The sequence below is a fragment of the Drosophila ficusphila genome, unplaced genomic scaffold (assembly GCF_018152265.1).
Source record: "Drosophila ficusphila isolate 14025-0441.05 unplaced genomic scaffold, ASM1815226v1 contig_414, whole genome shotgun sequence".
NCBI classification, from domain to species: Eukaryota; Metazoa; Arthropoda; class Insecta; order Diptera; family Drosophilidae; genus Drosophila; species Drosophila ficusphila.
The window spans coordinates 10,244,246-10,269,271 of NW_025064328.1; the positions used below are offsets into that span (position 1 = coordinate 10,244,246).

The 25,026-nt window shown below is 39.7% G+C and overlaps 6 protein-coding genes across 16 annotated transcripts; 4 read left to right on the top strand and 2 right to left on the bottom strand.

Moving 5' to 3' along the window:
- Positions 1–1,429: 1,429 nt before the first annotated feature.
- On the bottom strand, positions 1,430–7,700 carry LOC108096673 (aspartate--tRNA ligase, cytoplasmic). Of its 2 annotated transcripts, none has more exons than XM_017198453.1 (5): positions 7,614–7,700; positions 3,999–4,099; positions 3,593–3,918; positions 2,147–3,171; positions 1,430–1,840 (listed from the first exon to the last, which is right to left on the bottom strand). In XM_017198453.1, exons 2-5 carry the CDS (start codon positions 4,077–4,079, stop codon positions 1,677–1,679), a joined length of 1,596 nt encoding a protein of 531 aa, XP_017053942.1. In that variant the 5' UTR covers positions 4,080–4,099; positions 7,614–7,700; the 3' UTR covers positions 1,430–1,676. The 2 variants fall into 2 exon arrangements, with proteins under 2 accessions (XP_017053942.1, XP_017053941.1); XM_017198452.1 differs by lacking the exon at positions 7,614–7,700 and adding an exon at positions 4,467–4,583.
- Positions 4,870–7,601, top strand: LOC108096674 (protein lifeguard 1). Of its 2 annotated transcripts, none has more exons than XM_017198454.1 (5): positions 4,870–4,991; positions 5,538–5,625; positions 5,992–6,317; positions 6,382–6,630; positions 6,693–7,601. In XM_017198454.1, exons 2-5 carry the CDS (start codon positions 5,586–5,588, stop codon positions 7,050–7,052), a joined length of 975 nt encoding a protein of 324 aa, XP_017053943.1. In that variant the 5' UTR covers positions 4,870–4,991; positions 5,538–5,585; the 3' UTR covers positions 7,053–7,601. The 2 variants fall into 2 exon arrangements, with proteins under 2 accessions (XP_017053943.1, XP_017053944.1); XM_017198455.1 differs by lacking the exon at positions 5,538–5,625 and adding an exon at positions 5,449–5,475 and having other exon boundaries at positions 4,879–4,991.
- Positions 7,701–7,788: 88 nt separating the features above from the next.
- On the top strand, positions 7,789–9,666 carry LOC108096675 (protein lifeguard 1). Of its 2 annotated transcripts, none has more exons than XM_017198457.2 (4): positions 7,789–7,919; positions 8,472–8,578; positions 8,798–8,899; positions 9,047–9,666. In XM_017198457.2, the coding sequence occupies exons 1-4, from the start codon at positions 7,901–7,903 to the stop codon at positions 9,551–9,553; spliced, it is 735 nt and encodes a 244-aa protein (XP_017053946.1). In that variant the 5' UTR covers positions 7,789–7,900; the 3' UTR covers positions 9,554–9,666. The 2 variants fall into 2 exon arrangements, with proteins under 2 accessions (XP_017053946.1, XP_017053947.1); XM_017198458.1 differs by lacking the exon at positions 7,789–7,919 and adding an exon at positions 8,265–8,417 and having other exon boundaries at positions 8,496–8,578.
- A 114-nt stretch (positions 9,667–9,780) lies between these two features.
- On the top strand, positions 9,781–13,330 carry LOC108096672 (beta-alanine transporter). The gene is made up of 4 exons (XM_017198451.1): positions 9,781–10,010; positions 10,198–10,513; positions 10,618–11,679; positions 11,740–13,330. Exons 1-4 carry the CDS (start codon positions 9,898–9,900, stop codon positions 12,061–12,063), a joined length of 1,815 nt encoding a protein of 604 aa, XP_017053940.1. The 5' UTR covers positions 9,781–9,897; the 3' UTR covers positions 12,064–13,330.
- A 137-nt stretch (positions 13,331–13,467) lies between these two features.
- LOC108096676 (transcription factor BTF3 homolog 4) lies at positions 13,468–14,599 on the bottom strand. Its single transcript, XM_017198459.2, has 2 exons — positions 14,483–14,599; positions 13,468–14,421 (listed from the first exon to the last, which is right to left on the bottom strand). The coding sequence occupies exon 2, from the start codon at positions 14,419–14,421 to the stop codon at positions 13,912–13,914; it is 510 nt and encodes a 169-aa protein (XP_017053948.1). The 5' UTR covers positions 14,483–14,599; the 3' UTR covers positions 13,468–13,911.
- Positions 14,600–15,138: 539 nt separating this feature from the next.
- LOC108096838 (protein shisa-5) lies at positions 15,139–24,743 on the top strand. Of its 8 annotated transcripts, XM_017198749.1 has the most exons (5): positions 15,139–15,427; positions 15,490–15,630; positions 23,859–23,988; positions 24,058–24,129; positions 24,195–24,743. In XM_017198749.1, the coding sequence occupies exons 2-5, from the start codon at positions 15,528–15,530 to the stop codon at positions 24,352–24,354; spliced, it is 465 nt and encodes a 154-aa protein (XP_017054238.1). In that variant the 5' UTR covers positions 15,139–15,427; positions 15,490–15,527; the 3' UTR covers positions 24,355–24,743. The 8 variants fall into 8 exon arrangements, with proteins under 8 accessions (XP_017054238.1, XP_017054234.1, XP_017054231.1 ...); XM_017198745.1 differs by lacking the exons at positions 15,139–15,427; positions 15,490–15,630 and adding an exon at positions 16,206–16,420; XM_017198742.2 differs by lacking the exons at positions 15,139–15,427; positions 15,490–15,630 and adding an exon at positions 17,858–18,209.
- The last annotated feature ends 283 nt before the right edge of the window (positions 24,744–25,026 follow it).

Genomic DNA, 25,026 nt, shown 5'->3' on the forward strand with positions numbered 1-25,026 from the left:
TCAATTGTGTCCTCAAGTAGACGAAACTCCTGCTGTTTCTCTCTGATTTTAAAGTTCGACAAAACAGATTGAAAGGAATTCGCATTCGTTCACGGGGGCTTCTTCTTCGTCCTTTTGTTCCTTTCCGCAGCGAAAAGTATGCGCCAACTGTGTCAACAGTGTTTGCAGTGCCCCCGCAGTCCTTGTTGTTCAACCCCCTTGCAAGGCCCTCATTCCCCTTCAGCCGTGACGTTTCCGTATTGATAATAATCTGATTGCAAATGAATACAATTTATTGTGCTGTTCATTCGGCTTTATTTCGCTGCTGATTGTGAACTGACAAGGTGCGGATGTGGAAAAGTGAGAGACGTGTTTACTACTTCTTTAATTGTTATATCCAACGTTGAACAAAAAAGAAGACAAGTGTGCCGAACAGTGGCAAACGCAATCGCGTTTACTTAAAATTTTTTTTCAAGAATGGCTTTACTTACAACGGTCAACTAATTCAAATTCTTGCAGTTTTTATATTAAAATTAGCAAACCTTAAGTTTTATTAACAAGATAAAGTCATATTAATAGGACTCTTCTGTGAAAAAAAATCTGCTTAGGAATCCAATAGGAGTTTTTGAAAATTTAAACCAAATTATAGGCATCAGTATAAAACTAAACAGTCAATAATGGGAGCCAACCTCAGTTTGTGATTCTATACGATAGTGTAGGGGGTTTATTTAGCTAACTTTAGCTTACCGTTTTGTTTAAACTTTGGAAAAGTTTAAACTCCTAATTCACTCTCGTCTGATAATATTAGGAATGAAATCGAAATTTCGAAAAGATATCGCAAGGGCTTGTGTTTGAACTGTAGCCATTGTTAAATTCACTGCCTCTTTTATAACCGCGAGTTTGTGTATCTAATAGGAACATTAGAAGTCCACAGAATGCAAGACAGATACTAAAAGTCCACAAGAAAAACCAATAAGATCTTAAGAAGTCCTATCATAAGATATATTTAAACCCAAGTGCTCCTCAGATGGATCGATGTGAATTAAACTTCCAACTGAAGTTTTCTAAGTTTCGTAAAATAAAATTCTTCCAATTTAATTTGAAAACTATAAAATATTAATCATTGGTTTTCCGAAGTCCAATCAGTAGTTTTTAACCATCGAAAACTCATGGAGAACAGGAAATTATTTCAAACTGGTTCAAATGCAAATACAGAAATGTCAAATTTATTGAATTGCATTCTGCATAATTAAATTGGTTTTAATAGAATTAATCCAATTCCTTAGCTTAGAGTGGATTCTTCATAATAAATTATTTTGATTCCAATAGTACAAATTCATTTTCATTTTTCTGTCCCCAAAACTATGCAACAAAATATATATACCGTTCCACTTCCATTTTAGTCAGCACCAAATTTTCATTCAAGCCAAATAATTTCAACAAAGTAAAGTACAAAACGCACGGGCAAATATTTATTTTCTTACGAGTTTCCAAATAAATTTGACTCTAGGCAGTCTTCTCGTACATTTTTCTCGTTGTTTAACAACTCCTCAGCATGTTAGTCTTGAGAAATGGGGAAAAAACTTACACGAAATAAAAAGAACTGAATGCTTGGAAAGTCACAGGGAAAGTAAAACAAATGTTTTATCGAATTTAATTCACATCTAAAGAGTAGAGTTGTTTGAGTTTTTCGGTGTTTAAGGCGTTAACCTCTTGGGATCACGTGGGAACATGGATGTCTTTCGGATGTTGTCCAATCCCAGATACAGCATCACCACACGCTCCATTCCAATACCACCGCCAGCATGAGGAGGACATCCATAACGGAAGGACTCAATGTACGCCGCAATCTTGGATGTATCTTAAAGAAAGAGAGGAGTTTATATAGTACAGTATTAACATTTGGAATGGTAGATTACTTAGGTTATCACTTGTTATCACCTATATGCAACAGTTTTAAATAAGCACTACAGATAAAAAACCTAGTTAACTATACACTTAAAGATCTTGTGACTGCTGACCTTAAACTGTCTCAAGTATTGTCGTCATTTAATTGAAGCTACACTAAGAACAAGAACTATTCATCACTTGCAGTAAATTATTATTTTATATTGATTAAAATTATTTAACTATTTTTAAAATGAGTATAAATCTAGGATAGACTCACCTATGCCATGGTGTTTGGCCCGCTCCATTAAGTACTCGGGATCGTGGATACGCTGCGCGCCGGACAGGATCTCCTCGCCACGCATGAACATATCATACGAGTTGGAGTAGACGGGATTGTTCGGGTCGGGCATCGTGTAGAAGGGTCGTATCGCCAACGGGAACTTGTCCAGGATGTAAAAGTCAGTATCGTACTTGGCCTTGACCAGACGACCCAGTAGTTTCTCGTTGGGCGTCGACAGATCCTCCTCGTCACCCGTCTCCACACCAGCCTCACGGAGCATTGCCACGCCTTCGGCGAACTGGAGGATTAGCGGCGGCTCCAGAAACTTGAAGGCATCCACCTTGTACTGCTGGCCCACGGACTCGATCTCACGGGCATACTTGTCGCGCAGTCCCTTGAAAATCGCGGTAAACGTGTTGCCAATCGTGTGCAGCACCTCGTGGTAATGGTACTTGAAGGCCATCTCCAGATCGAGACCAACGAACTCGGTCAAATGCCGATGGGTGTTCGAGTCCTCCGCCCGAAAAACTGCGCCCACGGTGAAGACCTTGTCGAAATCAGCGGCAATGGCCATCTGCTTGTACAGCTGCGGCGACTGCGCCAGATAAGCCGAATCCTTGAAGTAGCTCACGGTGAACACATTGGCGCCTCCCTCGCTGGCCGCCGAAATGATCTTGGGTGTGTGGATCTCGGTGAAGCCCTTCTCGGTGAGGATGTCACGGAATAAACGACACACTCCCGCCTCCAGTCGGAAAATGGCCTGATTCGCCGGGGTCCGCAGGTCCAGCACTCGATTGTCGAGACGCGTGTCCTGGTTCACGCGAATATTTAGGCCCTCCGCATCATCGGCAGTCTCCGGACGCGAAGCGTCCTCGATTTGCAACGGCAACTGGGCTTTGGCTTGGGAAATCACAAAGATCTGTTCGACGGACAGCTCCAGCGATTGCTCAGTGCAGGATTCAATTTTGCTGGATACCGCCACTGGCTTGGCCTGGATATCGATGATGCTCTCCTTGGGAATACTGGAAAAAGAGAGGGAATCGTGAGCTCAATTGTTTATTTTAATAATTAAAGCATATATGGTCAAGCCTTTTCAAAAGTGTAATAACTTGCAGCTCGCTTAAAATTTCCAAAAAAAACTAATATGTTGTATCATCATAATTAATACAAAATAAAATAAAAAACAATATTTTTGCATGGCTTTAAAATTTCCACCTTGAAATGAAGGTTTTCATCAGAAATTGGAACATGTAGGGTAGTTGCAAGAGATATTTAAACTGCAATTATTCTAATATGTACAAATTCAGTTGAGACCGTTGTAGGAAGCGATGCTATATCATCTGCCCCATTCAATTTTTATCAGGTAAATATCTATATGACCTACCCAATATCTATATGATATCGAAGTGTTTATATTTGGGAGGATAAACCCCGTAAACTTACTTGCCCGCAAACTTGACCATCTGCTTGGATATGATATCGCCCACTGCCAGGATGCATTGGACCGTGCTGCTCTGCTGGCGCAGGATGAGGAAGCACTGCTTGCCCTTGGCCCTCGATGTGTGAACGCGTCCTCGCACCCAGACGAGTCCTTTGCCCACCTGGCCATTCAGTTCCGAGACAGGGAAGAAATTCCTTTCGCTACGCTTGTCCTTGGACTGGATCATCTCGGAGAGTCCATAACGTCCGGCCGCGTGATCCTCGGCAGAATCTCCGGCTGCATTGTTGGCAGCTGCGGTGGAGGCGTTCTCCGCTTTTTGTTCGGCTTTCTGTACAAATGGAGATTATAAGCTGTTATCAGGGGTTCAAAAAAGAGACCTCGCCACGTCGGCAATTCGTAGATACTCACCTTGGCGGCCTTGGCCAGCTTTTTAGCTCCCTTCTTGGAGACCTGCTCCCCGTTGGCCACGTTCTCCTTGTCTTCGACCATTTTGGAATGCACAAAAACGGCTGTAAATAAAGGTAGGTGATATACTTTACAAGGGGCTCACAAAACTAGTCCGATAAGCAACAGGCGAAAAAGGAGGAGTGCTGAATGCGTTGCGTCATGGTTTTATAAATAGCACTTGGCGGATGAAGTGCCCCATTTGCGAATAAATGACATTGGTTTCCGGGCTGCAGTTCAGTCACCCTAAAACATCTTATATATCCCATATGTCCACCGCATAATTCCGGGGGCTGGGGCACTCTTTGTCAAGCGGCTCACACATAACCTAAACTTTGCCGACCTTATTTTGGTGTACGGACGATGACACTCACTGGATATCCCTATACTTATTGATTGCTTTAGTTGTGCACTCAAATGCACTCGACTTACCAGCTAGATTTTGCCCTTTTAATACACAAACGAAAAGATTTCACGAGCGTCGTGTACTATTGCACATGCCAGCAGCGCGGTGCAGTTCTTGTCGAATTTATCGATATACATCGATAGCTACACGTCTGTTGGTAAGGTGCCGCTTTAATCATACCGTTCTGAGTTCTTGACGTCATATGTTTTGTTATTGTTCGCGACTAAATACGTTTAAATTTATAAAAGTATTAATGAAACATTAAGTAATACTCGAAGAGCAAATATATTTAATAAATAAATAATAAAATATAATAATATATTTTGGACAAAAGTTATAATGTTATAAAACATTATTACTTTTTGAAGTTAAAATGATTTTGAAAATATAAATACTTATACAGCTGCTTAAAATTACCCCATCCCCAATGATTGTCTCATCCCCTTTTCGATAACAGTCAGCAGGCACATCTCTGTTCATTTTCAGAAACAACTATTAAGAAAAACAACATCCATTTGTTTGTTTAGATCAAACTAGTGCGAAATCCAGAGGTAATTACTCATTACATTAAAGTAATTTTGACACTTATAGGTTATAGGTCAAGGCAATCGGTTTTTGAAATAGGTTCTTTCCCTGTAATTTCGAGAAGCTGGTAAAAGAGTGAGTCACCATTTTACTGCGAACTGCTGTGTATGTATTATTTGCGAGAGTGGTGCTCCAGCTGAACCAATTTAATAGCTACGACTAGATTAAAGCGTAAACGCTTGTGTATAGGTAAATTCCCTAAATGACTCTTAACATTTAAAAAGCATAATTAAACCCACACCAAAAGCACACGTCATTTGACCACAACATACCAAAAACTTTGCGAAAGTTTCTAGCAGTACGCAAGTGCCAAGTTGATTGATAATTAAAGTTGCATGCCACCAAAGAGTGAAACTACGGAATATTTACATTCTTTCTCACTAATTAAATTAGCTAATGATTTGTTATTATCGCTCTTTGCAGGTAAAATACCCGTCAAAACAATGCAAGGTGAGTGCGAAGTGGGCAGGCCGTACTAACAGAAAGTTTTGGATCTTCAATCTTTTCCACAGCGGTTTCGGAATTAAAAATCAAAGTCCCTAGAAAGAAGACCGGCGAGAATGTCCTGGCAAAGTGTTCCCCAGTACCCCCAATACCAAGGTTTAATCTCTTTGAATACTAAGCGAGTGTTTCTGCTTTCCGGTTTATAGACGCATGCTTTTGTTTGTCCCAGGGGCTTGTGGACTCGTTGAATGCCCGTAATGCCCCAGAGCCGCCCTGAGTTCTGATTCATTTTCTCTTAACATATTCACTTAATCTCGTAACATATAGTATTTGTCCCTTCTTATCATGGTTGTATGTACATATTTGCTCGAGAGTTGTTTCTTGGTTTACCGCATTTCTTCGTCACAACGGAGCGTTTCATTTAGATTTTACAGTTCTTGTTAGAGACTGCTGTAGCTGAAAATCTCGGATGCTCTTTTCCCTGGTTTTAGAACTATATTCATAGTATGTCTTATTCCACAGATCCCAACCAGCAGTACAACTACGGCGGAGGCTATCCACCTCAGGGAGGATATGGCGGTGGATATCCGCCTCAGGGGGGCTACCCGCCGCAAGGACCCCCTGGGGGCTATCCGCCCTATGGGGGAGGTGCCCAACCCTATCCACAGCCCTACGGACAGGGGCCTCCGCCCGGGGGTTATGCCCCCCAGCCGGGATTTATTCAACCACCGCCGTCTGCTGGTGGCTATGGAGCCTACGATGATCCGGAGAGCCAGCCCAAGAACTTCTCCTTTGACGACCAGAGCATCCGACGCGGATTCATACGCAAGGTGTACCTGATTTTGATGGTGAGTGTTTAAACTACCGGTTAACATTTCCTAGATTAAGGCTATACCATTTCTTTTCATACAGGGCCAACTCCTTGTCACTTTTGGAGCTGTCGCCCTGTTTGTGTTTCACAAGGGCACCAAGGAGTTCGCCGCTAGGAACATTTGGCTGTTTTGGGTGGCTCTGGGCGTGATGCTTGTGACCATGCTGTCCATGGCCTGCTGCGAGAGTGTGCGTCGCCAGACGCCAACGAACTTTATATTCCTGGGTTTGTTTACGGTTGCTCAATCGTTCTTAATGGGAGTTTCAGCCACCAGATATGCGCCACAAGAGGTAAGTTTGAGATTTTTTTACCCAAAGGATGACATATTCAAATTTTAACTTCTTAACTTCAGGTTCTTTTGGCAGTAGGCATAACGGCTGCGGTCTGTCTGGCTCTAACGATCTTCGCCATGCAGACCAAATATGATTTCACTATGATGGGCGGCATCCTCATCGCCTGCATGGTGGTTTTCCTGATCTTTGGCATCGTGACCATATTCGTAAAGGGAAAGATCATCACACTGGTGTATGCCTCGATCGGAGCGCTGCTCTTCTCCGTTTACCTCATATACGATACGCAGCTGATGATGGGCGGCGAGCACAAGTACTCAATCAGCCCCGAGGAGTACATCTTTGCGGCGCTGAATCTCTACCTGGACATCATCAACATCTTCATGTACATTCTGACTATCATCGGTGCATCGCGCGACTAAGTGCCGCTCTATTTCCATGTATTGTTTACAATTTAACCGGATTTAGCTTTAACCGGAAAACGAATATTGTTGTCGCGTAATCTCATCGGTATTTACATCCTTCCCCAGTGGAGGCAATCTTCAACTAACGAACTACTATCTACGATCTATATATTTCTCGTTGCGTTTGCCAATTTCCGGTTTCCTTCTAGTTCTAAACGTCAGTTAAGGGTAAATGAACTTACTTGCTTTTCGTTATGTATTTGTATTCTTGCTTAAGTTGAAGTACGAATCTAGTGAATGTTTTCAAAATTCCCAAAAAAAATATAGATATATGTATACCAAATGATATGCCATTCAGATACACAAACCACAATAAATAGTCACGTATAAGCATATTTATGTGAGAATATATAAGCAACAAGGCTTGCAATTGTTAACAAACGAAACATTTAACCGTGTGTAATCACCAAGGAATCCCGATTTTTGAAAATACGACTCAACGAACATTGTAAACCGTGCAGCGACACTGAGTTTAAAGTCAACAATAAAGCGCATCTATTTATTAAAGCCGCCACAGACCTCAGCATTGTGGGGCTTCTGCCAGCGGTTCATCCAGTTCAACCACCAGATGCAACTTTAGTCAGCAGCGGGAGAGCAACGTCTGTGGTTGGATTACTTCCGAAGTCTATTCCTTCGTCAACTACACCTTGCTTTATCATTGCTTAAATATTCCTCGTTATCTGCACTACCACAGCAAACACCTAAGTAGCGGGGTGTTTTAATTTTCGGGTTGGCCCCATAGCATTCTCTTGACCCGGCCACCTGTTCAGTAGTTCGTGTGAATTCCAGCAAGGCGTAGCCATAAAATGTATCACTACCAGCAAGGTAAGCACAGTCCGAGTTGGGCTAACTCAGGCGAAATGGGCAGCGGAAAAAGTGTTTTAGATTAGATAATCGTTATGGCTATAAAATATAGCTGACTGCAATTGATTTTCTCTGCAAAAGACTAAGAAATCTATCTCTCTCGGCGAACTTTCATCTGATAAGACAGCAGGAAAGGCTTGAATTATTTGTGTGCCGCAACATTGTGATTCACCCATTTAAAGGGAGAGTGCTCAACCGTGTTTAAAATTGAGTGGTGGCAATATCAGTTACTCACCCACATCAGTATATGAATCTTATCTGAAGTGTGTATGTGGGTCTGTGATAAGAGCCGAGTCCCGGCTAATCTCCGGTTGTCGGCAATATGGAGACACCTGAAAAGGGCGATTCGGTTCCAATAAGCTAAAATACTCGCACGTTACCGGCAGACATCGATTGAGAGCCCCAATAATTTTAGTCATAGCGATTTAGCCATGAGCAGCGACAATCATTTTCAGTACGGTTAGTCATGGTATTTAATTTCCTTTTTCCTTGATCTGTCTTCCAACCAAACAGGCGATGAAACTGGCGCATATACAGATGCGGAGGCCGACAAGAGCTTCGCGTTCGATGACCAGAGCATCCGGAAAGGGTTCATCAGGAAGGTCTACCTTATATTGATGGTAAGTGAAGTGGCTTCATTCTAGAACAAATTGGTTCTCATCTTTGTCTTTCTCCGATGTTCATTTGAAAATGTTATTAAAACATGTAACAAAAAATAATTAACAATCAAAAGTGTGCAAAGTATTCAACATACATACTTAGTCGATTGATTATACGTTTAATTGCTTCTTACTCTTCCTCTCTTACTTTCTAATCACTGATATGTGTTCTTTTTTTAGTGCCAATTGCTGATCACTTTCGGTTTTGTTAGTGTGTTTACCTTCTCGAAAGCCTCACAGGAATGGGTGCAAAAAAATCCGGCTCTCTTCTGGATTGCATTGGTAAGTTATATCAGAAAATTCTGTTTTCAAATTACATTTTGCTAATATTCAAATATATTTTTGAAATAACATTTAAATTAAGACTGATTAATTTTTGGGTTTTAAGAGTTATCTTTTGATTTCCGCACTAACATGAATATTTTTCAGGCGGTCCTTATTGTTACCATGATTTGCATGGCTTGCTGCGAAAGTGTTCGACGCAAGACGCCTCTGAACTTCATCTTCCTGTTTCTTTTCACCGTCGCAGAGTCCTTCCTCCTGGGAATGGTCGCCGGGCAATACGAAGCCGATGAGGTCCTGATGGCAGTTGGAATCACGGCAGCAGTGGCACTGGGACTCACCCTGTTTGCCCTGCAGACCAAGTACGACTTTACAATGTGCGGTGGAGTTCTGGTGGCTTGCTTGGTGGTCTTCATCATCTTCGGCATCATCGCAATCTTTATTCCGGGCAAGGTGATCGGACTGGTCTATGCCTCCCTGGGAGCTCTGCTCTTCTCCGTTTACCTGGTGTACGATACCCAGTTGATGCTGGGCGGCAATCACAAGTATTCGATCAGTCCCGAGGAGTACATCTTCGCCGCACTGAACCTCTACCTGGACATCATTAACATCTTCATGTACATACTGACCATCATTGGTCTGTCTCGCAATTAGACAGCCAACTATGATGCGTATCCGTAGTTTCCATTCCAGTTTTAGAGATATGTAACTTAATTTTATGTTCCCACCTTAGCCACGAAGAAATACAGACCGACTAACTAACCCTACGTAGTCGAGAGCTCGCTTTGATTTGGGGATTTTGGTTGGGATTTGGGGCGCTCAACTAGTTCGAACCTTGTCCGCGCCGCGGTGTCCAATTAATTAATGCGCACGAGTGGCCGTAATGTAATTATGTCCAATCAGCCCCTGCAGCGCCGCCAGTTCCTGGACTGGATTGGATGTGGACAAGGTGATCGGCGCGATCGTCAGTTGTGCGAGCGTCTGGCTAACGGGCGGACATGGATTTCGACGAGGTGCTGCGGGAGGTGGGCTCCTTTGGGCTCTACCAGAAGGTCATCATCTGCTCGGTGCTGCTGCCGGCCGCCTTGCCCTGCGCCTTCCACGCATATAGGTGGGTCGACCAAGTTGGTTTCTTAAATGTTGTTGAGTCATCTGTGGCAAAAATGAATAATTACAACAAATTACAAAAACTATAGTATAATTAAAAGAGCATACCTTATATATTATTCAGTTGCCTAATCCACATGTGAAAGATTAAGTGATGAAAATCAAAGTATTAACAATAAAATAATTTCCAGCCAGTTGTTTATAGCGGCCACTCCGCAGCACTTTTGTCGAGTTCCGGAACTGGAGCCCTGGGCGCAGGACTACGTGCAACTAGTTAAAAACTTAAGCATTCCGCGAAATCGCAATGGTGCTTTTGCCGAGTGCTCGATGTACGCGAGGAATTACAGCGATATAGTCCGCTATCTGGAGTATCGCCCGCCTCCGGACTTAATTCGCCAGCAAGCCGAGGATCTGCTCAAGTTGCAGCCGGAAACTGCTCAAGTGGTGCCGTGTCAGCATGGCTGGCACTACGACAAGACCATTTATTCCAGTACGGTGGTCCAAGAGGTATGTATACATACGTTAAATCCAAAAGTAAATACTTCTATAATGGGATATGAATAATCTCGAGCTCGGGAAACAAACTATTAATTTCCGTTTTTCTGTTGCAGTGGAACCTGGTTTGCGACCGCAGCTTCCTGGTCACTTTGGGCCTGGTGGTTTTCGGTGTGGGTGGACTGCTGGGTAACTACGTATTTGGATACCTCGTGGACTTGTGGGGCAGACGACCCTCCTTCTACGCTTATTTGCTACTGGAAATCACCGCTTGTGCAGCCAGTGCCTTCGCCTGGAACTATTACACCTGGTTGGGACTGCGCTTTGTGGTGGGCCTGACGGTGCCAGCGATCCTGGCCAGTCCCTATGTCCTGGCTATCGAGCTGGTGGGTCCGGAGAGGAGGGTCTTCTGCACCATCGTTTCGAATATAGCCTATTCCTTGGGCTTGGTGGTGCTGGCCGGAGTTATCTACGTCGTCCGGGATTGGAGGGAACTCAGTTTGGCTGTGTCTATGCCTTTATTAATGCTCTTCTCCTGCTTTTTCGTGCTGCCGGAATCGCCGCGATGGTTAATGGCCGTCGGAAAATCCAGGAGAGCTTTGAAAATCCTCAAAGTGATGGCCAGAGTGAATGGAGTGCGTGTTAATCGAGATTTTGTGGAGCGTCTGCATCGAAAATTGGCCAGCTCAAGGGCTGCAGAAGCTGTATCCTCATCGAGCACCCACTATGGTATCCTGGACCTGTTTCGGGGACCCAATATGCGCCGAAAGACCTTGATTATTACCCTGATTTGGTTTGCCAACACGAGTGTCTACGTGGGATTGAGTTACTATGCTCCTGCTCTTGGAGGAGACGAAATCTGGAACTTCTTTTTGGCCGGGGCGGTTGAGCTGCCGACATATTTGCTGCTCTGGCCGGGATTGAGTTACTTTGGAAGGCGTTGGATCCTGTTCATCTCGATGTTGGTGGGTGGAGTGGCCTGTGTGGCCACTTTTCTTTATCCGGACATCACGTTGCTGCTCTACTGCGTTGGCAAGATGGGCATTAGTTCGTCATTCGTGGTCCTGCCGCTCCTGGCATCTGAACTTTATCCCACGGTGGTAAGGGGACTTGGAATGAGTTTCAGTTCTGTGGTGGCCATGGTGGGACCTATAGTAATTCCTCTGATTAATCATATGGTGAGTAGGCACACTTACAGCTCATAATAATAGTAATGTCTTGCCTTTGTTATTTTGCAGGGCCAACAAATGCTAGTTCTTCCGCTGATTGTAATGGGTGCTCTGTTGATCCTCGGAGGATTTGCCAGCCTCCTTCTTCCAGAGACTCGTAACCGGAATCTTCCGCAGACTTTGGAAGAGGGTGAAGCAGTGCCCCTGAGTTTCCTTCTCTGCTGTTGCGTGGAAAGCGAGCGGAAACCCAACAATATCCGGGTAAATCCACAAAAAAGGACTATTCCCGAGGCAGGAACACCGGTTTTCCATCGTGTTGACACTCCGGTTTCTGGACGAGTTGCCTGCAAGGTGGTTTGCAGCATTTGTAAAAAGGAAATGCGTACTCTTTAGTTAGGAGAAAATTGTTCAAATAGAAAATTCCATTAGTTATACAAATTTTCAATTGTTTTGATGTTTTGGCGGCATTTCATTTTTGCTATCTGGCAACTCCATTAATTTCAGGTTTTACAGTGGTGTCTATTACAGAGAAAGGGAAATCTAAGTATTGAATAAATGTGGAATGCTCTATGCTATTTTACTTTTTATCAGTTTTACAGAATTTTTATTATTTATCCAAAACTAGTTTAAAGCCCTATTTTACAAAGGTATCAACTTTTTAACAATGTATGTACATATGCATGTATATTATCAAGTTGGCAGGCCAGCCGGCAAATTTAAAAGCGAACAAAATTAAAGCAAATCAAAAACCGATTGGGTACATTTGTATGTATGTACATACATACGATTAAACATTAATATAGAGCTTATATGTTTCCAAACCGCAATGAATTTGTGTTCTCCACATGACCTCGCAACTGATAGGAACGCAAACATGTGCATCAACCTTAATAAGTTATTATAGGTCGTCAAAAACTGATAACAAAGCCACAACCGCTTGTTTATGCACATATAGAAGCTTCAAGAAACATTCCGGTTGAACTGGCCTAATCGCAATTTTAAGCCAATTTAAACGTGACTCATTGTAAGATTTTGAAACCGAAAACACACGAATACCAGCCGAACCATTTAGCGCATGTTTTGGTTTTTCACCTTTGGATTTAGCCAAATTTCTGTGAAGCTTCGAACGGGTTAAAGTTCCTTTTTAAGAAGGCTTGCTAAACCATCTGGGTTTTTAACTTTTTTCTTTCAATGTCAACAAGTTTTAACTGCCGCGTGCTTTTCTTGCCCCTCCCCACCCCTTAAAAACACCACACAAACGCGTTGCTAAGCACACACACACAAGCTCACTCACACACATGTCGATTATGCAAGCAAAAATAAAACTAAAATAAGTGCCAGAAATAAATGTGAGAAATATGGATATTTCTTATGTTTTTACAGTTCTTTTAATGTAATGTTTGTATGATGGTATAAAACATAGTTTAAAAATTATAAAAATGTTTTCAACAATTTTGGTTCATCGTTCTCAAGACGAAATCAAATAATGGTTATGGTTTAAGGTTGTTTACGTTTTGAGTTTGGGGATTGTTTGCCGGGGGACGGGGTCACATCAAAAAGTCGGAAATTCGGGAAAATCGTTAAGAGCTAGTGCTAAAAATATATTCCTCTTTCTTCGCGACCTGGCAATGACTTTCTCTGGAGTGTCTGCGTTATTCCCCTAATCACCTCGCTTCAATTCTTCCGAAAACCGTATATATATAGTATAAAGTGTGTATTACGAGCGCATATATCTATGGATACGTCTGTGTTTGTTCTTGGGGGGGCGGCAGAAATTAGAATGTGTTTTGTTTCGACTATAGTTTGTTTTTTGGTTAAGGAAACGTGCTTTAATCGCTTTGGAAAATACATTGACGGTTCCAAACTATTACAATTAGATTAAGACTGAAGGGTTCCCTTAGTACGTTAAATATAGTTATTATGCTTATGTGTTCTGTTCAGCGCTCACTCGGATGCCTTTATTTTTTGTATTTTAGTATAGTGTGTGTAGCATGACCCCCAAAAAAGTGGCCTAAAGGGAGCCCGAAGGATGGCCCATCCAGGGACGTACCGCCGCGGTCCGGGGAATTTCCGATTTGGGTACGGAAGGGGGAGTGGTAGGTGGTGTTTGGTTGGTGTGATTCCGGCTCCCGGGGTGCGTCTCCTGTATGTCTGCCCCTTCCGTTTGCTCCCTGGCCGTATGTTTTGTATGTGTTTGTTGTGTTTAGGTGTGATTTATCCAGTTGGATGGGGATGAACTCCTTAAGCGGAGGCCGCCACCTCACCGGACTTCTCCTCCTTTGTGCCGGCAATGGCCACCTCCTCAAAGTTCTCGACCAGATCGGGCACATCATCATCACCGGCATCGGCACCGGAGGAACCGGCTGCGCCGCCGGCGGCGCTCTTGTTGGCAATCTCCGTAGCCAGCTTCTTCAGCTGGTTGATGTCCTGGGGACCCAGTTGCGTCAGGATGCCGGGCACCATCTCGGTGATCGTCTTGTTCTCACCGTGACCAGTGATGGCGAACGTGTTCGTCGGCAGCGAGGCCTGGGCCTTCGGGTTGTTGAAGTGGATGACGGTGCCATCGTTCTTGATGATGTTCACCTCCTCGATGCCGGGAATCGTGTTGACCGACAGTTTCTTTAACGACGACTGCAGCTTTTTGTCGTCGGTGGCGGGCGTGGAGTGGACAATCTTCTTCTTGCGGCGGGGGGTTCCCTTACCACCAATGCGCACCTGCGCCTGCAACTTCTTCAGCTTCTCCGGATTCATCTGGTCAGAATAAAACTTATTAGTAATCTGCCAAAAATAAGAAGCTCAATTTGATATTTACTTTTATTTTACTATAATTTAGCACAGAACCTTGCCCGAAAACACGTGCGCCCAGTTGTAGTCAAATGTCAAAAAGAAATCGCCATGATAAAAATGGCAAAGCAGTATGTATATGTGAGTAGTACTGGTAGGCAGTACTAAACGTCAGTGTTAACTATCGATAGCTCACGAAGTGCAAATAATAGCCCGCCAAGAACTTTTTAACGTGGGTTTCTATTTTATAAATTCAATTATAAATATAATTAATGTTTTTGTACTGCCAAACAAAACTTTACATTTTTTTTCAACTTTTTAGTTTTTAGTTTATTTTTTAAAACAAATTAACAGTAATGTAAGCTATTTATTGAGTTACGCTTAAAGCAATAATTAGAATATAAAACTTTTATTCTCGATTACTAAAATCTTTTCACAAAAATTATAATACACAGATACATTAATAATATAAAATACCAGTTCTTTTTGTTTATTTCTAAGCAATATTTTCTCATTTTTGGTAAGCAAAGCTTTGAGATATTTAAGAAATGACCAATCAAGACTATTAAAATTAAATATAAATGTATTAGCTTATAAGTTTATTTCAGCCGATAGTTTTTCAACACTTTTAGCTGCTTGTGAGCTCACTAAACAAAGCTTTCGCGAACAGTGCTCAAAAACGTAACCTCATAATTGCACTTTGCATCACTCCACCTGTCGTGCAAAATAAAAATTATTATTAGCAGATTAGGCGTTGATAAGATACTAAGCCTTATTCTGACCAGACTTTAATAAAGACATTCCGGTTGGGGCAGCTATTTTATAATCCTTTAAGTCCCACGCGGTTTCGAAAAAATAGTTTAAAATTTTGGTGTTTATCAGTGCGGTGGTTTTTGCATAGGATTGCAACAAGTGGAATTTTCGAGGACAAACATTTTCATAAAGAAACAGAAGCAGTAATTGTTTTTCACACGTATGTATTTTTTAAAATGTTGTGCTTGAATTGTTTAATTTATTAAAGTAATTCCCGAACAGTGGACGACTTTGAAGTAGAGGATTTTGAGGACTTCGCAATGGATTTCTGGGGAGTTTTCCTGTTTTTCGTGCTCGTTTTTATAATAATGAGTTACTGTGGATATTGCTGTAAAAGCAGACGCCAGGGTACCGTTTTATCCAGTAAGTACATATTCAAATGTAGTCATAAATCAAGCGAAGGTATATAACTCCCAGATGAGTCATTCCCCACAAAAGAAAACGTGTTAGTTAAATCCGAATCCCAACTTTGAGTTTATCTTTGTGGAGGTGCGATAATGACAAATCCCTAAAATTTTTTATTGACCCGTGCTAATAAGAGATAAATAATAATATACAGTCACAATAAACCAACCCGAGAGTTTTATAAAAAAAGAGCGAGCTTTTTTCGTAACTTTTTCTCTTTTTTTTATATTTTGGTTTCTCCCCTAATTCGTAAACAATTCGTTATGTTCAACACCAAACCTAATTTACCTTATCAGCATGAACCCAACGTAATTATTGAATTACCTCTATTTAAATGGTTATCGTATAAAATTCTTTTATTTATTATCTTACCATATGCTTTGTCTTTTTGGCTAGAATTTTCCCATTTACCCCCTGTTTTTAATCATAATTTTTCCCCTATTTATTTCCATACATTGAAAAGTTCTTTAAATGACTCATCTTCAGTAGCGCTTGCTCGATAACGAAATTATTTATTTTTCTAGATAGGCAACTGACAATTGTATCCATGAAGAACATTCTGCAGTATTTGCTCGACTTCAAAACAGAACGTGTCGTTGAAGTAACTCAGTGAAAATGATTTACATTTATTTTGATATCTGGTTTCCCATTCTGATGGTGTTCTTTATAGTGATTTTGATATTAGTTCTATTGCGAGTTCGTCGAGCTCGTCGACTTCGAATGGGAACTTCGACTGTGATCACTGCTGGTGAGGTGTAGTCATTAAATAACAATCGCGGAAAGATCGGTGGTCTAATCTCCGATTCTGGGAATCGCTTGAGACACTTTGACTATCAAAATCGAATCACAAGTGCTTAAATCCCAAGACGCCATTTTCATCAAGTACCTGTGATTATCACCTTAAATTACAAATCATTAATGTTTTCCATTAAATCAAATCGGACTCGTGTAGCCTTGTTACCATTTTTGACAATCTGTATTGGCAAACGTTTGACGTCAAGTCTGAGTTGTTCTTATTCCTTTCAGTGCTATGATATTAAATTATAGTAAGTGGTGTTCAAATTAGGCGATAGGGTGCTGATTAGATGACCACAAATAGTTCACAGAAAAACCTTTTTTTTTGTTTGCCGTCTGATTACTGTCGTTTAGCTTAATGTGACTTATTTAATATACTAATGGGGTAATAGGTTTTATGTATGTACTATAAATTTAAAAATGACAGTAATTTCTCTGAAGCGTATAGTTAAAAGACAAATTCCAGTGCCCTGTAATTCTGCTGCTTTATTTAAGGGGCACAAAAACTATTTAAGAAATCGATTTAAAATTTTAATATGTTATTTTTAAACCGAAATATGAAAGAAAAAAAAAAGATTATTTTGAAATGTCAGACTAGTTGTGCCCCTTAAAATCCAAAAATTAAAATAGGGTCGTGAGATATTTCAAAAGAAAAACTGGCTTTTTTGTAAATTAAAAACATTTACAACTATTATGCAAATTAAGAAAAACGTTGGACAACAAATTTTAAATCCATACTTTGCTCCTTACCACATATAAAAAGTGGAAAACTAAAATCAAACCTTTACTTGAATTTAAAAACCGTTCTTTTAAGTCGATGCCAGCCACTCCAAGATATCTTCAATTAATTGCGCTTTTATGAAGTCAGACAACCATCTGCAAATTGTCAACAATGACAATATTATTTCAGTGCTTGAACCAGACATTTATTTCCTCTGTTTCTGCAGAAAAGTCTTGGATCGTCGGTATATTGACCGGTGTTTTTTCCGCTTGCCTTTATTGTTTGCCATCTGCGCTTGGGTCGATAAGGGCAATTAAATTATTTGATTGCCACTGACGTCAGTAGCGTCCGAAGATTTGTGGAGTTTTAGAGGGTAATCGCGGCGGCTTGAGGATCACCAGTAATAAAGTTCGAAATCGAAACAAAATTTCTCCATTGATTGATGCGGACAATTGACGCAGGTTTCAAGCTGTAAATACAAATGTCCACTTGAGAATTTTTATGATTCCCCCCGATTCTATGCTAGCTTTTGGCACCAATATCAGGACAATATTCAACTATATTAAACGTGCAGACCGTCACCAATGCTTGGTAATCTTATCGGGCCTCTCAATCCACCGCTTTGTTTTGCCTTCTGAAGATCCGAAGACCGTCTGGACTCTTACAAAACCCGGCGAGGAAGCTCATCCAGTTCACAATTATCGTTCGACGTCTGCGCAATGAACACAGGCAACGCATCGCAATTTCGCATTACCGTGGCGTAGTTTCGATACCCATCGCAAAGAAATCCTCAAGACTGCCTACCAATCGAATTTATTAGTTAGTAAACTGTTCTAAAATAGTAGTAGATCTGCTCTCGAAAAGATGCCGCACGTTCCGGGCGAGAAGGATCTGCACACCTCCACGATCGTCCTGTGTTCCCTGTTCGCTGTGGTCCTCTGTGGAATTTCTGTGGTCATTGTCCGCTGGGTGATTCGCAAAAGGAAACAACGGGTGGCGGACAAGGCCGTGATCGAAGCAAGTTAGTATTTAGTCCACTGGAGAAATTATTCCTGTCCTCCGAAATGTGGCTGTCCAGTGTCTTCGAGTTGGTAGCTATTAAAGCTATGTGTTTCGTCGTTACCCTTTTCCCAAGTTTGTGTAAAATTCACTTTGTAATGTTGTGTATTGTTATTATATTTTGTTATTCGTTTTGTAAGAAATTTGCTATATTAGTGTTCAACTACTATAATATTGCTACTATATTATAAGATATAAATAAACAGAAACTCAAACCAAAACATTAAACCAACCATTTAAGTTTCCATAGATTAAAAGCTTTAGGAAACTAAAGGAGTTTATTGGATTTACCAGCCGAAACTTATTTACGTACATGCATATGTGAAAAAAAGTTCGTAATAATTAGATTTTATCTTCCATTTTAAAATCTCATCAACCTTCGTTGATAGGTTTCAAAAAGAGTAGATTTTGAAAATAACGACGTTGTATATGTGATTTAGTGGGCTTAAGCTTTTAACCTATCCTATGATAAACTGCAAGTTTTTTAATTTGCATTTGTTTTCCAGTAAGAGCATGTAATGAGTCAGAAATCCTAATCATACTCAACCTAAAGCTTTGATTTTCCCTCAACAAGAGAGAAGAAATTATAAACTAGGCACTCTAGTTTTAAGATCGTTCAGTTTAGTTTTTTGGTTCGTTCCGGTCAAACGTGTTCAATAGACTCTTAAAATGTCAAATGAATTATTTACGAAAGTTCAGAACGATAATCAAAACAAAGCATTGTCAAGTGCTCTTGGTAAAATGTTCTTATTGCTTATTGTATTCTTAATCTGGTTCAAACGTTGCAAATGCTGTAAAAAAGGTGTGAATATTTTATTTTTGTATGAAAACCTTATGTGCAGTTCTTTTAACAATGGTTATTTAATAACAAAAAAAATATTGTATTTACCTCATTGGTTAATGATTTCATAAAAAACTTTGCACGACTTTTTTATGTAATCTATAAACCCTAGTCTTCATAAAGTCTACAAATGATTTGATTATTATTATTTAATTTTTTGTTTTTAAAAAAAGATACAAAATATTTTGTAAACAAGGTGTTCATTCACGGGGCTTGTATTAATTATTTTCGTAACTTTTTAAGCGATGTTACTTTATTGTAATTAAACAATACTTGTTTCATTTCTGTTAGTGCTATACTTTGTGCTGTTTTAAAACGGAAAAACCATCCAGGCACAAAAGAAAATTATAATAGTGAATATCAGATTTTATTGGCGATATTATCCAACAAGTTTCATTATCTTTTAATTAGTCATACCATTCTGGGCTAATCCCATTGATCATTCTTGGGTATTTGCATCTTCTAAGTAGTGTTCATGCATGAAGGAAATTTTTTTAATCAAGCTTTCGATGACGTCAGAGATTCTAAGCCCGGTTTTAAATCTCGATCTTGCAACTGTATTAGGGTGACGTGTGTTACCCAACTTAAGTTCGATCTTTAAAAACTAAAAATTTAAGTCCCATATTTAAATGAATAACGGCTTTACGAAAAATACTGATAAAAAAGGATAAAAACTAATATTTCAATTTGTTTTTAACTTTCCTTATTTTTTTGTTTAAAGTCAATCTTTTAACATTAAATGTCATGCGCTTTCTCCATATTCCATCAAACCAAGGTTTGAGATGAGCGACAATTTTATTATTCTTGGACACTTTTATGAAGTTTAAGTTCAGTTTTTTGATTCCTTTAGGGTACACGTGCTTAATAGATCTGCACAATACCATTTTTGAGCGATAACATTAAAATATATAACGAAAGTCCGGGAAAGTATTACCGTTTAATCAAACTTTCCTCCACCTTTCTTTTTATTTTCTGCAAGTGCATCTAAAGATAGTATTGCAAGCGCTGTAAGATAGTTATGAATTACTTAAGATAAATAGTGCCCTTATCTTTTAGATGTGCGGTATCACAGTTTTTATCTGAAACCCCAAAAACAATGGGAGACTTTTCTGTAAGCCCTTAGTTGGCTTCTTGTTTTTAAAGTGGAATCATGAATTTTCTTTACTTGAATGTGCCAAATACAAGTTCTGATGAATTCGACCTCAGTCACATTATAGTGTTTGTTTTTTTCATTCTTTTGTTTTGCGTTGGAGCCCTTTGTGTTTGTCAATCGTTTTGCATCACCGCTAAACATATAAATGGTTAGTAAATATTATTAATACAAGGTTCTTATCAAATTTAACGACTCGGATCACTGACAGTGGTTTAAACCGTAAATTAAATATCCACTTGAAATTTTTATACTTATGGGATTTCTTTAACTGGTCTTTTATCAGGACTGTATTACGTCGTTCGAATGTTTGGCGTTGTAAAAACCGATTTTTATAAGTAATCACCGATTTTTCTACTCAACTTTTTAGGGGAAGAAACATTTTCTGGTAGAGTGTTTTAAGCTGAATTTTAAAAGATAACTGATTTGTTTTTATATTAAGAAAGAATAAATAATTCTAGCTTTCTACTGATTATACTCGTGTTAAGTATTCTATAGTATAATGAGCCATATTCAGTCAGCTTTATTCTTTCACTTAGATGTATTTATTTTCTAAAGCCTAAAAGCAGGCTGCAAAAATTTTACAGGTAATTCAGTTCTTTTTTTTGTTGATTAGATTTGTTATAAAAAGACTACTAGTTATACTATCTTTAACTTATATTATTACCTCACAAAAGAGATCGTATTTTCCGTTGATTAAGGTGTAAGGAGAACCAGAAAGAAAGTCATAATAGAAGTAAATTATTAATAGTATTGAAATATAATAGTCTAAAAAAATTAGACATCTTTTGTTTAATGTTATTTAAAACAATCCTTCTTAAAATATTTTCGAATTTATTATCCGGGAAGCCTTGTGATATGGTTCCTTTTTTCCATTATTTCATTTTGTTTTAATCTTTAAACTTTTCAAGAAAACTTAAGCTCGAAAAGGTTAATCCAGTTTTTAATAACGTCATTCGGAAATACTGTGTCTGATTTTTATCACTTGATATTGTAAAGAGATAATTCTCGATTATGGGTATTCCCATATTTTTCTGCTTCCTATCTACAAAGCCAACTTAATTTATTGGTAAAATGTTCAAGTCATTGTCTTAAAGAAATATGCGACGTGATTTCAGTTAACAAGTGTTAAGTTAATCTAAATCATAATTCTTATAAACCCAAAGAGGTAGAGTCATTACAGGAATTATATGGTTAATTTTAGAATAATTCAAAAGAAACACAGATTTCCAACGACCTTGACTTGCTATCCTACATCTTGAGTTGTAAAACTTTAACAGCATATAAATCCATTATTGTGAAATAGGTGACTGCTATCTTGGTGATTTCAGATTTAATACTTGTTATGGTGTGGGTAATGTCAGGGGGATTTTTTATTATATTTGTGCAATATACGCCGATAAAACTGACTGTGATTTCACAGGTTTTATGATCAGTTGCTAATGTGTGACAAAAGTGCACTCTTTTGCGTAAATGCCAATCAACAAATGGATATTTGGGGATAATGGCCACATATTATTTAATGTGGTGACGTAAACTCGGAATAGATAGGTCATCCAGAAAATGGTTAGGGAATACATTTAGTAAGGTCCCTGGCTTTCATCATGAACGCCACCATTTTTGATGTTATTGAGAATATTTCCGAGCGACTCCACATAAACTGGTCATTTGTGGCTTACGAAGCGGGAGTTCTAATAGTTCTACTACTCTTGGTAGTGAAATATGCACTAGTTCTTTCCCGAGACTCAGAGGATTTTCACTACGTAAACTAAGTAAAGATATCTGCGAAATGAATAACGAAATCTTGGAAGACAATCCACTAGGATTCCAGAGAAACTATATAGTCCTTATGTACATTTTCCGCCTTTCCTGCAAAATGTTCATCTTAGGATTGATCGGATTGGTTGCACTATATTGGAGGCGTCGTCGTGCTCTCGGCGGTTTAAGTAAGTTGTGTGATAATGTTTGAAAGTGTTGTTATCACTGATAAGTGCTATCTTTATGAGTGCGATTGCCCTTTTCTTTGGCCATTACTGGCACATTTTTCGATTGCCGACCCGGAGGCCTTAGCTCTTCGCAGTTGTTTAGTCTTTGTCCGACGCTTATTCAGTTAGTATCAGAAATCATGGATGATTCGGGCATCTACTGGATACTCTTTTTCACCTTCTCCGTATTCTTCATGACGTCCGTGGCGGTATTTTTGACCCGTGGTCGAACGCGACGAGCGGCACTTACCAAAGGTGCAGGTGTGTGATTTTGTTTTATTTTTTGTGGGTAACCCCCTTTTCGGGCGATAACGCTGCCAATGGGCTTCCAATAGCTGTCCATTTACAAAGAGCCAAAATATCGTAATCAGTCGAAATCGCGAACTCACTGGTGTAGCACCTCCTAAAATCGAATAAAATAATATCCGCCATGCAGCAATATGTTATTCCGATCATAGCATTCTCGGTGTTTCTCGTGATATCGTTTTTAATGTGTCTATGTTTCTTTTGCATAGTGAAGAAGTTTAGATCCATGGGTAAATTTTGTAGAGTTAAAAATAGATTGTTTTGATTTATGTAACTGTATAGAAAACAAGTGACAAACAATCCAGAATGAGGAGTATGGAAAAACATGTGTGTTTTTTGGCCATGTCATGGAATCGCTTATCGTATTGGCCATATAATCGGTGGTTGATTAGACATGGCCCGATTGAGTGGGTCCGTCTGATGTGAGCTCTGCAGTCTGCTTCGTGTTCGTCTGAAAGGCGTTTGTGTTTCCAAGTTAAATCCATTCAATCACCGAAAATGGAGGGATTCTGGATCGGGCTATCTATAGCTTTTTCCATTTTTATCATTACTTCTATTGTGGTTTGCATAAGGCGCAGGCAGAAGGCGGCGCGAAATGTTGGCTACACCATCAGCGAAGGCGGTGGTATTAACTTTTACCTTTGATTAAGTTATTCGAACAAAGATTGTGTTTAAAAATGTGTTAAAAAAGTGTTCTTGGAAAATTCATTTTAAAAATATAGATTTTTGACCTTTTTTTATTGATAGCCCACTGATAAACACCCTTTGTGAAAAACTTGTGTTGATACCTTTTGATATGCCACATATATAATTCCCTAAACACTGAAGAGTTCTATCATTATCGAAAATCTCATAAAAGTATGACCAAAATTTGTTATTAGCTGTTGCTATAAATATAGCTTTTTGTCAAGATTAGATTAAAATTTATTAATAACGAAGCGTTCACCACAAAGATTATTGCAAATGGGAAAATAACAAATAAAATAAGTATACAACCACACTACTTTTATTTTTAGTGAATATTAGTTTGACTAATTTAACACTTGTAATGCTAAATAAATTATAATTATAAAATTTAGTTATTTTGATTATTTAGGTAATACATTTTATAACAAATCTAAAAAGTAAAAACGAAATAGTTTTTTATTATAAGTTTTATGACAAATGTAAAAAGTACTGAAAGGGGATTTTTCTTGTGATGTATTGCCCAGTTTAATCAAAATTGCGGGAGCTTATCGCGTTTGGCCTCAAGTGGGCGGCAGTGACTCACAGTTATTGGCTTGACTCGCTTCCTTTACTGATTTGCCAATCTGATTTTTCTCGTTGCAGCGCCCGTGGTGGTGACTTCCGCCACCCACACAGCTCCCGGCGGTTATCCGGTCACCCAGCTGCCTCCGCCGGGTTATCCGGTGGGCAATGCCTACGCAGCACCCGCTCCATATCTCGGCCAGACCAACGGGTAAGTACTGATTGGGATTGGGATTGTGTAAGCAGAAGCTTTACTAACGCTCCCGTTTTTTCCCCACAGCAGCGTAACCGTGCAGATGCCCATGCCGATGCCCCCGCAGAACCAGCAGCAAATGCCGATGCCGATGGCCGGGTAAGTGGAATGCAAAGCTCCAATTAAGGGCAAACATTAATTGATATCTTTCGAATACAACACAGCATGCAGACGCACGGCGTGGCCTATCCCCCGTATCCCGGCCAGGGAGCGGCCAACATGGATCCGCCGACTTACGACGTGGCCATGGCCAATCCGGGACCAAGTGTCATGCCCGCTGGCTACGAGAAGCAGGCGCCCTACAATCCCCACTTTGGCCACTGATTACTTAGTTCGAGGAGCCTCCTGCCCGCATCGATATAGCTTTTGTACTTCAAGAATACATTAGTTTCAATACCTCGTTTTGTAAGCAAAACAAACTCCAATTCCCAACGGCTGAGAGGGGAAAACCAAAGTATCGCACAATAAGTAATTTTTATATATTCCTTGTGATGTATGTGTAACATGTACATATAACTTAAGTGGAACCTTACTTTAATTTATACGCCTACATTAAGAAACTCCAAAAACAAAACAAAACAAAACAAAACAAAAACTAAATGAACGACATGAAGTGTTAATTGTAATAAACCAGCGGAGTGCCCATCAAATACACCTGAAGCGTGTTTGTATGGTTGTGCACTTCCGCAGAAACACGAAAACGAAAACCAGAAGAGCAAACATGTTTTCAATTATTCCCTGCCATCGATTGTTGTTTAAATGTTTAAATGTGTTGCAGAAGATTACGAGTGGCATCATTGCAATCAGGGGTTTTTATGTTGCACTTTTGAATTGGATATGTGGGATTATGGATTTTGTTTATTGGCTTTGTTCGCATTTAGCTGAATTATTGTGTTTGAAACATTGATCTTGTTTACTAATATAGTTTGTCATGTCATATCATTTTTGGGGTATAAAGTAAAATAGGGATTCTTTATCAACTCGGGAAATTTTTTT

Coding starts and splice junctions, on each gene's coding strand:
- LOC108096674 (XM_017198454.1), top strand. CDS start 5,586: ATGTCCTGGCAAAGTGTTCCCCAGTACCCCCAATACCAAG. Junction 5,626..5,991: donor CCAGTACCCCCAATACCAAG/GTTTAATCTCTT, acceptor CTTATTCCACAG/ATCCCAACCAGCAGTACAAC. Junction 6,631..6,692: donor CCAGATATGCGCCACAAGAG/GTAAGTTTGAGA, acceptor TCTTAACTTCAG/GTTCTTTTGGCAGTAGGCAT.
- LOC108096672 (XM_017198451.1), top strand. CDS start 9,898: ATGGATTTCGACGAGGTGCTGCGGGAGGTGGGCTCCTTTGGGCTCTAC. Junction 10,011..10,197: donor TGCGCCTTCCACGCATATAG/GTGGGTCGACCA, acceptor AATAATTTCCAG/CCAGTTGTTTATAGCGGCCA. Junction 10,514..10,617: donor CCAGTACGGTGGTCCAAGAG/GTATGTATACAT, acceptor TTTCTGTTGCAG/TGGAACCTGGTTTGCGACCG.
- LOC108096838 (XM_017198742.2), top strand. CDS start 18,053: ATGCCGCACGTTCCGGGCGAGAAGGATCTGCACACCTCCACGATCGTC. Junction 18,210..23,858: donor CAAGGCCGTGATCGAAGCAA/GTTAGTATTTAG, acceptor TTCTCGTTGCAG/CGCCCGTGGTGGTGACTTCC. Junction 23,989..24,057: donor TATCTCGGCCAGACCAACGG/GTAAGTACTGAT, acceptor TTTTCCCCACAG/CAGCGTAACCGTGCAGATGC.
- LOC108096676 (XM_017198459.2), bottom strand. CDS start 14,421: ATGAATCCGGAGAAGCTGAAGAAGTTGCAGGCGCAGGTGCGCATTGGT.
- LOC108096675 (XM_017198457.2), top strand. Junction 8,579..8,797: donor AGGTCTACCTTATATTGATG/GTAAGTGAAGTG, acceptor TTCTTTTTTTAG/TGCCAATTGCTGATCACTTT. Junction 8,900..9,046: donor CTCTCTTCTGGATTGCATTG/GTAAGTTATATC, acceptor AATATTTTTCAG/GCGGTCCTTATTGTTACCAT.
- LOC108096673 (XM_017198453.1), bottom strand. CDS start 4,079: ATGGTCGAAGACAAGGAGAACGTGGCCAACGGGGAGCAGGTCTCCAAG. Junction 3,919..3,998: donor AGCTGGCCAAGGCCGCCAAG/GTGAGTATCTAC, acceptor CCATTTGTACAG/AAAGCCGAACAAAAAGCGGA. Junction 1,841..2,146: donor GGCCAAACACCATGGCATAG/GTGAGTCTATCC, acceptor TCTTTCTTTAAG/ATACATCCAAGATTGCGGCG.